We start from the raw sequence: 12,220 nt of genomic DNA, 5'->3' as shown, positions 1-12,220 counted from the left end.
GAATTTGTAAATCTTTGCCCCAATTTGAAAACTAAGAAAAAAAAAAAGCCCTTTCACATACTCAACTGTTCAAGGATGTAATATCAAAGTTCCCTGAACTACACTGGGTACCTCTACTAGTACACATAGACATGTATGCTCCTTATACATACACATATGCTATCATATACACATATACATACACACACACATATATATATATATACAGTATACATATTCTATATATAGCAAATAAAGCACAACCTTTGTTATACACAGCTTTGGTATTCAAACCAAACACTTGAACTATGCTGCACAGGTGCTTTCAGTCATTAGTCAGGATTTTGAGATCTAACCTTTGGCTTTGCCCCAAGGGACTGCTCAGAATCAGAATTAGTGGTCATAACCCCAAGTCTGACTCAAATCTCGCAATAACTTGAGAACACTGATTGTACTTAAGTCTAAAAACAATATTTTTTTGTCACTTTAAAAATACAGCAAAATAAAATGCAAATTATATCTGGGCAAATTTGATAAACAAAAACAGTTTCAAAATAGCAAATAGCATAAAATACTATCTGTGATCTATAGACAGGGAAACTGTGCCACAGAGGTTGTGATAGTAGTTTTTATGGCTAGCATATTTGCTTTTCAATCAAGATGTCTGGGCTCAGTTCAAATTATTAGATTTAACCTTTTGTAATCAAGCATTTTCCCTCACTATTAGGCCCAAGCCTGAAGTTTATTTTTGTAACTACAAATAGGAGAGGAGTTTATAGGCTTGGAGTGTATTTCAGCGGGTCTTATAAAGAGTTATATCATCATTAAAGATTACTTAATTTGCCTTACCATATTCACAAGCAAAATGTATTCACTTACATTTTTTGTTCAATAATTGTAAAAATACTACTTAAAATTATTGCTAAGAATATCAAAATACAAATACTATGTCAGTTACACAAAGGGATTATTAAATACTGCTATTACCCAGAATAATTTAATTTAGAACATTGTATTGACGAAATTGCTAGTATAAAAACAAATCAGGTTTATCAACATGTCACTTTGTATGGTGTATGATACTTGCCAGTTAATTAAAACTAAAATGAAAGTAATATTTAATGGACAAACCAAAATAATTAACTTTTTAAAAACATGACTTAATATTTAAGATCTTTCACCCCTTTTTACAGTACATTTATCTTCACCTTAAGCCTGTCTTTGTGAAATCAATTTCTTAACTTGAGATCAATCCATTACTTAATAAATTTTGTAAAAAATATTTTTGCTGTGCTGTTTTCAAAGTGCCACATATAAAGAATCAGATGTTGCTATTGATTATGCCTGTATACTTACCCAGAAATAGCCAGGTAACAGAAATGGCCCAGAGTGTGGTAATGAAATCGTAATTTGAGACTGCATCTCAGTCATTCCTGTGCCATGAAAATATGTGCCAAATGTGGCTTCATTGTGTTTGCTACAATTTAGCTCTTCTATTAATGGACAATATTTTTCCATGAAAAATTCAATGAGCATCACAAATTTAGTGTTTGAGAGTACATGTTTAGCAGTGATGTAGGCTGTTTTAGAAGGCACACTGACAAAGCATGTATCTGATTCTCAGCTACTGTTAACCCATTAGATGGATCATTATCTGTTCAGTCTGTCCCTAAGGCTCCAGAAAATGCCACTGGTGTGGAAAACATCCTGCATTGTCTCCATTCCAAAGAAGGCAGGTGTCTCTTCACCTAATGACTACAGACCAGTGGCACTGGCATCTCACATCATGAAGACCTTTGGGAGACTGGTGCTGGACTACCTGTTGAAGTAGACCACCTGAACACGCTGCAGTTTATTTTTTGGACAAAGAATGGAGTGGGGAATGCAATTAGCTATCTGCTCCACAAGGCTTATTCTCATCTGATAAAAGTGGCAGCACTGCAAGGATTATGTTTTTTGATTTTTTCCAGTGCCTTCAATACCATCCAGCTACTTACTCCCCTTAAGGGTATCTGCAGAGATATGCAGGTGGAGGAATCTATGGTGTCCTGAGAAACAGACCACCTTTCGGGCAGACCGCATTTTCAGACAAGGACTGTTGTTTCTGATACGGATATGAGCAACACTGGATCACCTCAGAGAACAATCCTGTCTCCTTTTCTCAACACTCTGTGAACCTCAGACTGTAAATATAACACCAGGTCATGTCACTTGCAGAAATTCTGTGATGATTCTGCACTTATGGGGTGCATTGATAAAGGAAACGAGACAATAGAATAGTAATCAGGTGGATAACTTTGTTTTTTTTTTTGGTGCAGAAAGAATTGTATGCAACTTAACATCTGCAAAACCAAGGAAATGGTTATTCACTTTCGTCATACCAAAGAGACAGCTTGTTTGCTCAACAATCTGGGAGTGGATGTAGAGGTGGTGCACTCTTACAAGTACTTGGAGGTCCAGGTCAATGACAGGTTGAACAAGTGTCATAACAGAGAAACTATATAGGAAAGGACAAAGCAGGTTATTTTTTTCTTAGAAGATTGCACTCCTTTAATGTGGGTAATGACATTGGTCACATCTTCTACAACTCTTTTTATGGCCAGTGTGATTTTCTAGGCTGTGGTCTGCCGGGCTGGTAGCATCACTTCAAGAGAGGCCCACCAAATCAAAAAAATAATTAAAAGGGCAGGCTCATTAATGAAATGCACTCTGGACAGTCAGGTCAAGTTAGGGAGCATGCACTGGTACAGTGTGTTGCCACACCCACCACACGACGAAACATCTTGGGATGCTCATTGGCAACCTCCCAGGCAGACACGCGATCCACTCCCACCCCCCAGAAATGACCATCTATCTGCAACATCCAAGTGTTACGTTGGCATTCCCTTGGCTTGGTCCAGCTGCTCGGGTCCTCAACAATGAGGATCCTAAGAGCCGGATCAACCTTGGGGAATTGCGCCACATGGCCGTAGCAACTGTCACTCCCTCACAATGCAAGTAATGTGCCTAACTCAGGACTCCATGAGCAACCTCTCATTTGAAACAAAGTCAAACCAGCAGTTCCCCAGGATTTTCCGAAGAGACACAGTACCAAACGAGTCCAGTCTTCGTCTCATGTGCATATAGCAAGTCAGGAAGCACCAGGACTCTAAAGACTTGGACCTTTATCCTTTTGCAAAGATAGTGGGAGCACCACAAACCCATTTCCAGTGCTCTCACAACCCAAAACTACCCCACGCTCTCCCAATAAGTCTACTGACTTTGTAGGAAGAGTCACCAGAGACATGAATGTCGCTGCTGTGGTAAGTAAACCTCTCAATGAGGTTGACATTCTCTCTGCAGACAGACACACTGCTAACGGCTGCGCCCAAGAGGTCATTAAAGGCCTGAATCTTGGTTTTTATCCAGGAATTTCACAAGCCTAGGCACTCAGACTCATTGCTGTCTTTCAAGAGCCCTGATAAGAACCTCCATTGACTCCACAAAGATCAGAGCATCATCAGCAAAGTCAAGGTAAGCAAATCTTTTTTTCATCATCTTTCTGCTCCCACGTCGCTGCCCAACAACCAGTCCATGCAAGCACTGAACAAAGTAGAAGCAAGAACACAGCCCTGATGAAATCCAGAATCATCTGGGAAAATGCAGAAGTTCTGTCCTCACTCTGCACAGCACTCACAGTACCATTGTACAGGCCAGCCATGATATCAAGCAACTTCGGAGGGATCCCGCGAAGTCTCAGGATGTCCTACAGGGCAGCTAGAGCAACTCGAACACCTTACAAAAATCTGTATCAAAGTCTGCAAAGAAGCTTTGCCGATATTCATGTATACACTCCATGAGAACCCTCAGTGCCAGGATGTGATTGATGACAGACTCCTTAGGCATAAAATCAGACTGCTCCGGTTGCAGGTATAGGATGTGAGCAAGTGAGCATAGATCCTACAGAAGATGACACTAGCAAGCACCTTAAATGGCACTGAGAGCAGTGTTATTCCCCTGCAGTTGCCGCAATCCAGGCGATCACCATTACATTTCCAGACAGGGACGACAAGTCCTGTTTTCAAGTAAGTTGGGATGATGCCCATCTCCCAAATGGAAGCAAAGATTGGTTGCAATGCAAGGAGGACAGCCTTACCACCAATCTTGAGAAGCTCACCCCAGAAATCGCAGATCCCTACAGCCTTCCCTACCCTCAGCTGGTTCACCACCTGTGCAATGTCAGTGAGGCAGGGTGGTTCATAGCTAATTGGAGGATCAGAGTCAAGAACCATGAACACAGAGGTGTCCAACTTCCCAGCTGGAGGATCAGCTTTAAACAGCTGCTCAAAACAGCCAGCCCAAAACAAAACTGAGTGGCATTAAGAACAATGTGGTTCATCCTTTCCAAAACACACTAACACTGAGTACTTTCAGCCAATGAATGGTCACAACACAACTGGGGCTCCTTTACACCAACAACAATATACTTTTGTAATGCCTCACTCACTGTGACTGGGCTGCCATCAGATGTTTTCTTTCTTTTTAGTCATTCGGGTGTGTGTTTATAGTATAGCGTGTGTGTGCAGTATATATTTATTTATTTAAAGAGCTTCTGTAAATTTTCCCCAAGAACAAATAAAGTTCTGTCTTATCTGTTAGAGGGGCCTGCCTCATACTACAAAGCAGCACAAAAATCTAAGCTAGTCAAATGTCTGTTCAATGTTGCAGTTTGGAAACATTTACTTAAAAACGTTTTATTGGCACAAACATACAGAGCAGCTCATTTCATCAGCATCATAAACTAACCACAGATACAGTGTTATCTACTTGTTACAACTGTAGCAGGCACTGCCAGAGGAAAGTTAAAACATTCTCTGCTTGTCTGCGTGGGTTTTTTCTGAATACTCCACTTTCCTCCCACATCCTGAAGGCATGAAGGTAAGGTAAAATAACAACTTTAAGCTGTCTATGTAGGAGAAAGTTTCAGTATGTGCACTTGAATGTACCCTACTATTGACTTGCAATTCATTCAAAACTGGTTCCTGCCTTGCAGCCAATGTTGCCAACTTAAGCAACAGCTATCATCATGCCACCAAATTTTACAGCCTGGTTCAAAAGTGGATGCATTCACTGACAAATTTAAGTATATCTAAGACATTTAGAAGATGACTACTAAGACTCCATTTTGTGATGACATGCCCACAATTAGTCTTCTTTCCATACTGCTGCTGCCACCCATTCATTTCATAACATTTTGTACATGCAGAAATGCTGTAAATTTAAGTCTGGCCAATCATCTCCGACTTTCATCATTAACAAGGAGTTTTTTGCCCACAGAACTGCTGTTCACTGGATGTTTTTTGTTTATTAAAAGACTATTATCTGTGAACTCTAGAGACTAGAGTGCATGGACATCTCAGCAGAACAGCTATTACTGAGATGCAGAACCAGCTTCCTCTGACACCAACAATAACTTCATAATCAAAAAAAAAAAACACAGATCACACATCTTAGTCACTCTAACATTTTCTAACAATAACAACAATAACTAAAGTTCTTAAGGGGGTAGATATTTTCATTAAAAAAGAATGTGTACCTAACAGCGTGGCTACAGAGAAATACAGTAAGTTAGTGTTGAATCGGTACAAAAATTTTGGTTTCAGTATCAATACCAGCTTTCAAACCTCAGTACCGGTACCAAAACAGTTTCAAAGCAAGTAATGAATAACCTCACTGCTCGACCCAAATCCCAACGTCTAACATCTGCTTCATTCACCAGCCCACAAATACGGGCACCTCCCTGCTACCCCACACTTTACAAATTATTAACAGGAGTTTTTGCTCCTTGGAGTGTCCAGTGTATATATCTGAAGTGTGGGGAGACCTCCCTGGTGATTCGAACCAGATGTAATGCATATATCAATTTAGCAATCAAATTTAGTGAAGCGGGGCTGGGTACCAATCAAGCTAATGAACGCCTGAAAACTACAATTTACTTCTGATAGCTAAATTAAAGAAATGCTGGCACCATACCATTTCAACAATTGGATTTTTCTTCTTTGCTTCCAATATACCATATAAACCTACAGTACATACACACATGTGGGATGTGCAACATAATTTTGTAGCATAATTCATGGTCAGTTCATTAATACTTCAATATCAATCCCAAAAGTTTTCTCATGAATGGTACCTCTTACAGCCCCAAACAAGTACAAATATGAGGCAACAAGACAATGGATATAGTGGATGGAGAAGACCTGTTCATCCGAGTTTTTCATTTGCTTCATGGATTTTGAGAAGTGTGTGTGTGTATGTGTGACTGTACATTACTATGCTAAAGAAGGTTTTCAATAACATTATTGTGAAGTCGAAATCACCTTAAATGCTTCAAGAGTTTAAATTTACAAATTGTGCATCCCAAATCATAGTGACACTGACTTTCTCAAGGGAATACCTTTAAACGTTTTCATTTTATAAGAAGCTGAACAATGTTGTTCTACTTACTGCCTTCTGATGTCTGATTTAAAATGACAGGACAAAAAAAAATCTCACTCTCATCAGCTCAGTAACAAAAGAGCAAATATGAACACATCACTTTCAGTAAAGTTTTGTGATCAACAGTTAGGCTTCATTGATATCAATGTGCCCACAACTGTGAACATCCTAAGGCAATGAGCAGAAACACTTAAAAAAAGGCTAATAAAATGTTAGGTTATGCAAGAGACTGAGCTGGAGGTAGCAGAGTTAAAGATATTAAGATTTGCATTGGGTGTGACAAGGATGGACAGGATAAGAAATGAGTACGTTAGAGGGTCAGCTCAACTTGGACGGTTGGGAGACAAAGTCAGAGAGATGAGATTGCTTTGGTTTGGACATGTGCAGATAAAAGACGCTGGGTATATTGGGAAAAGGATGTTAAAGATAGAGCTGCCAGGTGCTGTATGAGGAAAAGAGGAAGGCCTAAGAGAAGGTTTATGGATGTGGTGAGAGCGGACATGCAGGTGATGGGTGTAACAGAACAAGATGACAAGGGCAGAAAGATATGGAAGAAGATGTAAAATCTTTTAAGAATAAATCAAAGGAATATTATGCTCAAATTGCATAATGTACAAGTGAGACCTCTAGAGTGCTGTCTGCAATTCTGGTCACAGTATTATAAAAAGACATAGCTCTTTAAGCTGTACAGAGGAGAATAACCAAGTGCTTTTCAATAGTAAAGGACAGGCTCATGTAACTATACCTCTTCAGTCTCAAGCAAAGAAGGCTGCATGGGGACCTAATCCAGGTCTTCAAAATTCTCAAATGGTACTGAAAATGGTAATCCAGCAGAATTCCTTCAGTTAAACAGAGAATCACATACTCAAGGACAATAGATGAAACTAAGGGGAAAGGCATTCAAGACTGAAGCCAGAAAATATTTTTATACACAAGCAGTTGTGGAATTTAGAACAAACTGACGATTTATGCAGGAACCTTGAAGACTTTTGAAAAGTATCTGAAAAACAGACATAACTTACTGTAGCTATTAGCTAGCCAAAACAGCCTAATGGACAGAATTGTCTCCTCCTGTTTGTCAACCTCCTTATGCTCTTCTTGATAACTTTCACACTACCCTTGGATACTGAGAGCTTGTTGGTTTTAATCTGTTGGTACTCTTGGATAAACTCATCAGCTGATCTTGGACATTGCAGGCACAAGGTGTATCATTATCACTAAGTTCCTCTTGGCCTTTCCTAGAATCTGGAATTTATAAGAAATAAAACGAACAGTGCTTTGATCTCGATCTCTTTCTCTCTCTCCCTATACAAATACAATTTTGCCACACACATTTCTACACAAATGTCTTTATATACAATTTCTAACGGGCTGTTGGCTTTGTTATTAATTCTGATTATTAAAGATGCAGTGGAAAATTGTTTTGCTGTAGTGCATTAGCTAGCAAGCGATTTCAGATTATCACAAAATACGTTCAAGACATGAACAGAAAAAGAGAGATGGTGTATTGTATATAAACATCATAGGGGTGACTTCAACACTATTTTTTATAAAGTAAAACACTGACATTCTGACAGGCAGTTTAAAAAATAAATCAAATATCATTTTTCCATTGACATTTATGCATACCCGATTACTTTCTGCATCAATGAAAACAGGGGATAATATATAGCTTTGTGCTCTTCAAAATGCACAAAAAGCCTAGTGCTAAAAGGAAAGACAATATATTTTATGGCTATAAAATGTGTAACCAGTTGGTGATGTGTACATGATTATGTTCTGTGATATATTAACACTCTGTCCAGGGCTGTTTTTCTGAAGCTGAGGAGATGAATGAATGTATAGACTCTTGTTTTAGTACCCTTTTAAGAAGGCCAATGCTGCATATTTCAAAGCTACAACCGGTACTTATTTGTTTGTTTTGTTATTTTATATCTGCTACCTGTTGTCACTTCTCAACATACTGGTGCACAAGTCAGGAATAACTCCACCAAGCTTCACTTTATCATGCATGTTGTGCTGGAAGCCATTATTGACCCAAGAGGAACTACATTCGGTTTTCATAGGGGGTGGGTGTACATACATAAAAAAATAACATGTTTTTGGCAAAATAAATAGGCAATGTTTAGCATTGTGTGGTTTTCCTAATGTAATTGTAGTACTACACTGCACTTATATTGCAAAAATGGCACCTAGTGAGAATGAAGATGCATTTGTTAACTGTAAACAGTTATGCTACATTTATGCACAAATCATTCATGATGCCAAAAATAAACTGCCACATTGTGACTTGGTGGCCCGGGTCAATCTATGTTTCATTTACTCTGAGACAAAGTAGCTTTGGCAGATAGGATGCTACAATATGTGCTGGCTGGCTTGTTGGTAACCCTCAGTTTTTCATCCCACCTATACAATACTATTCATTGTAACAGGAGTTAATTCATTAAATGTGCCAAGTGATAGTGGCTGCTCACCCAGATGCTGGCGCCTTATGCCTTTCTGCGAACCCCAAAACACTGAGAAGAGGCACTACATTGTTGTGCTGGCTCTTGCATGCTTAGTTGCAGAGTGCAGCACAGGACTCGATGCATCAGAAGGGAGGCTGCTCTATCTGCCAATGAAGGTCAGCAGCTTCATGACTGCATATGTACAAGGTTAATTAGAATAGTCTATATATGTTTATTTCCGGGTGTCAACCAGGAAAGGTTTGACGGCCAAACAAGTATGCACACTTTTTTGGTGTATGCATTTTCCTGTTTTTTGATCTATGTATTTTTTCACCCAAGTCCATGCCAATTAGCCCCCTGTTCCCTTTCATCCTGAACTCTTATGAACAAGTTTTAAAAAAATGGATATACAGATGCATCTGGAAAATGAAAACAATGCATCCAAAAGTAACCCAACCAAAATAAAAAAGTTCTGATGAAAAGTTGTGACTAATTTTCCTTTCAACGTTAATTAACTTTTGTGACACTTACAGATACGTTATTAAATACTGACAGGAAATACACTACTCCTATAAATGCTTAATTATACAGGGTGTTATTCTGTTCTTGCTATACCAGGGATGCAATCCATTTATATTTGAAACTATTCTGATTAATTTCAAAGAAGGCAACTTCATAAAAATGCTAAACTAAATACTTCCATAGGTTACCATAGCCTTACACAGAAAATTTTAAATATACTAAAGGAAAAAATAAGAATGAAATAAACTAACACAAAGCTAGAATAAGAACAAGCCAAGTGGAACCCAGAAGTACAAACCTAAAGAAACACTGTGTGTGTGTAAAAGTGTACATGAACTGATTAATACAGCTTAGATATATGAATATTACACATGCAAAAGCATAAAAAGCCGAAACAAAAATCAGACCACGTATCTATTTTAAACTGCTGCTGTTCATACTATCATCGGCTAATTTGCATCAATATTATTATTCATTGTTCAATCTGCTTACAATTTAATTTAATTTGTTTTTCCCTGCAAAATACCTCAAATTTGCGTAGAATAAAGTGTGTCAAAGGCCAGAATACAGAAATTCCAGCGTGACGTATCATTCGGGGGAGAAAGCACCTCTGGGGTTCTAGGGACAAAGTACCTAAACACCTCCTTAGACAGACGTGGATTAAGACCACAAAGTAAGTTATGTTATTATTTTAAACCTCCAAACCCCTCCCAAAAGCAGACGCGTTAACAGCAGGCACGCCGTTGGCTGCTGCTGTCGCAGAAGGAGGAAGTCCAGAGCGGATTCTTCTCAATAGTCGGTTCACTGCGATGTAGGATGACCACAGCCTGGTTTACAGTGTAATAAATAAGGAAGCAAAATACTGGAGTAGCAAGGGTTGCGCTTCGATAAGCAACAATAGAATAACTGTTTTTCTTTCTTTTTGTACACGTGGGGGAGACGTCTCCTACAGTCCCACTCCACCCCAGACGAAAAGCAAAACAAAATACAACCCAACATGAAAAAAAAAATCACAATACATCTCCCCTTGCCAGGTTCCTCCTATCAGTCCACAACCAGGGAGCACACATAAATTCCAGTCCGGTCGGAATGTGTACGTGTGTATACAAGGGTGATAGACAGTGCAGTGATTCTAATCAGTAGCTCTGTTGAAAACACTACAATAACCTCAACGCCACTCCACTGATTTACAGAAACATCACTCGCTAAATGTTGGTCACAGCAGCTGCAGTGCAAAAAAGATCCGTGCTCGATAAAACAGCATCAAAACCTTTTGCCACTTTTTCATTCTTATTTTGGGTTTTCCAGACAACCCCCCTCCCTCCACCCCCCTCCGTGTGTCTGCCTTCCTCACCTCTTGAGAGATCGAGCGGTACATTTTCTTCCCCGCTGTCATTCCGACCTGTCAAACACAAGAGAAAAAACACAAGAGTAAGAACTAATGGGACGAGCACTCCAACTCAAAAACGTTGACGAAACCGTGTGCACACCGTCCAAAAAGGGAAATCGCAGTCGTCGACGGATCGATTAGCAGGTATGTGCCTGTCTTACCTCGCATCCTAATGCTCCAGATCTGACGGCCGCGGATGCTGACCGCCATCTTTGTGGAACATTCACAACACCGGAAACCTCGAGGAATATCGCGAGAGTGCTCCTGGCTAACCGGCTCCCTCTCCTTCTCCGTGGTACAAATTTGTGACGTAAACACCTTGGACGTTAGCGACACGCTGTGGCCTGAAGCGGCTTTTAACTGTCGCCCGCTTCGGCAAAATGTTTGGAGCGATAAATTAATAAGACCGAAAGGAATTGTAAACGCATTTTTGCACCCTGTTTGGTGGAATCGAGCGTGAATTATGGCTTCAAAGCAGAACCGCCATACAATTACATATATCTGTTATTTCCCTTTGTCAAGACTTGCGGTGGAATGCACTTTTTATTTTCTTGAGGTTGGTGGGTAGTATGAGGTACAAACAATTTTGGTAGAGGAAGGCGGTAAATGAAAATGTGAGCACAGCCCAGAATCTAAGCAGATCAACGGAGATATAGACATGACTGTTGCTAGGACTGAAAACAGCCTGTAAGGAGCAAAATATATTAAGTAGAAAAAGTAACATAACACATACGTAGTGAAACGCCCACTTTAAGAAAATATTTTCATAATAAGAAAATATTTTCATATGGAAGTATAATTAACGTAGAATATCGAAATAACTAAGAGTGTGAGACAGGGTTGCCAGATTTCCGAAGTCACAGATCGGGACAGCCACTATTTAGAGCGACCAAAAAGAAACATGTTAAGGAACTAAGGAAGAAAAAAAGATCATTTTAATTAGATTATAATTAGGCATATAAACATGTGTAATCTATACATATAAGTATATGTAAATAAGTACATACTTACAAGGGAACATATATAAAATAGACAATCACAATAGTACACTTTGAATGATCAATCTTGATTTTTGCTTATTTTACTTACACAAGCACTTAGTGCGAGTAGTAATGCAATATTTCAATGTATATTAACTAACACAAATATGAATATAAACATTTCACACGGTTATGTATATAACATAATTCATCATTTCTTTTTCTTTCAAAATTTAGGTACCGGTAACTTGACGGATGGATGTTTGTTTCATATAATACAACACAATATGTAAATACCATCCAGATATAACCTACCTTGTTAGTCGGAAAGTCTTTATCAGTATCGCTTCACTTTCAAAACGCATTACACAAGAGCACGAGTAGCCATGATATCACGAGAAACATACAACGACACAAGCACACGA

At 39.0% G+C, this 12,220-nt stretch overlaps 1 protein-coding gene across 1 annotated transcript in view; it reads right to left on the bottom strand.

Moving 5' to 3' along the window:
- Positions 1 to 11,030, bottom strand: part of LOC120527345 (rapamycin-insensitive companion of mTOR-like) — a 151,142-nt gene extending 140,112 nt beyond the window's left edge. Inside the window, exons 1-2 of the mRNA XM_039750640.1 lie at positions 10,977 to 11,030; positions 10,780 to 10,827 (exon numbers count right to left, since the gene is read on the bottom strand). Coding sequence (XP_039606574.1) covers positions 10,780 to 10,827; positions 10,977 to 11,025 — 97 coding nt within the window. The 5' untranslated portion in view covers positions 11,026 to 11,030. The remainder of the gene's footprint in view (positions 1 to 10,779; positions 10,828 to 10,976) is intronic.
- Positions 11,031 to 12,220: the final 1,190 nt, after the last annotated feature.

The sequence above is a fragment of the Polypterus senegalus genome, chromosome 4, assembly GCF_016835505.1.
Source record: "Polypterus senegalus isolate Bchr_013 chromosome 4, ASM1683550v1, whole genome shotgun sequence".
NCBI lineage: Eukaryota > Metazoa > Chordata > Cladistia > Polypteriformes > Polypteridae > Polypterus > Polypterus senegalus.
Note: the sequence above shows the minus strand (reverse complement) of the source record. Positions and strands in the feature narration are given on the sequence as shown.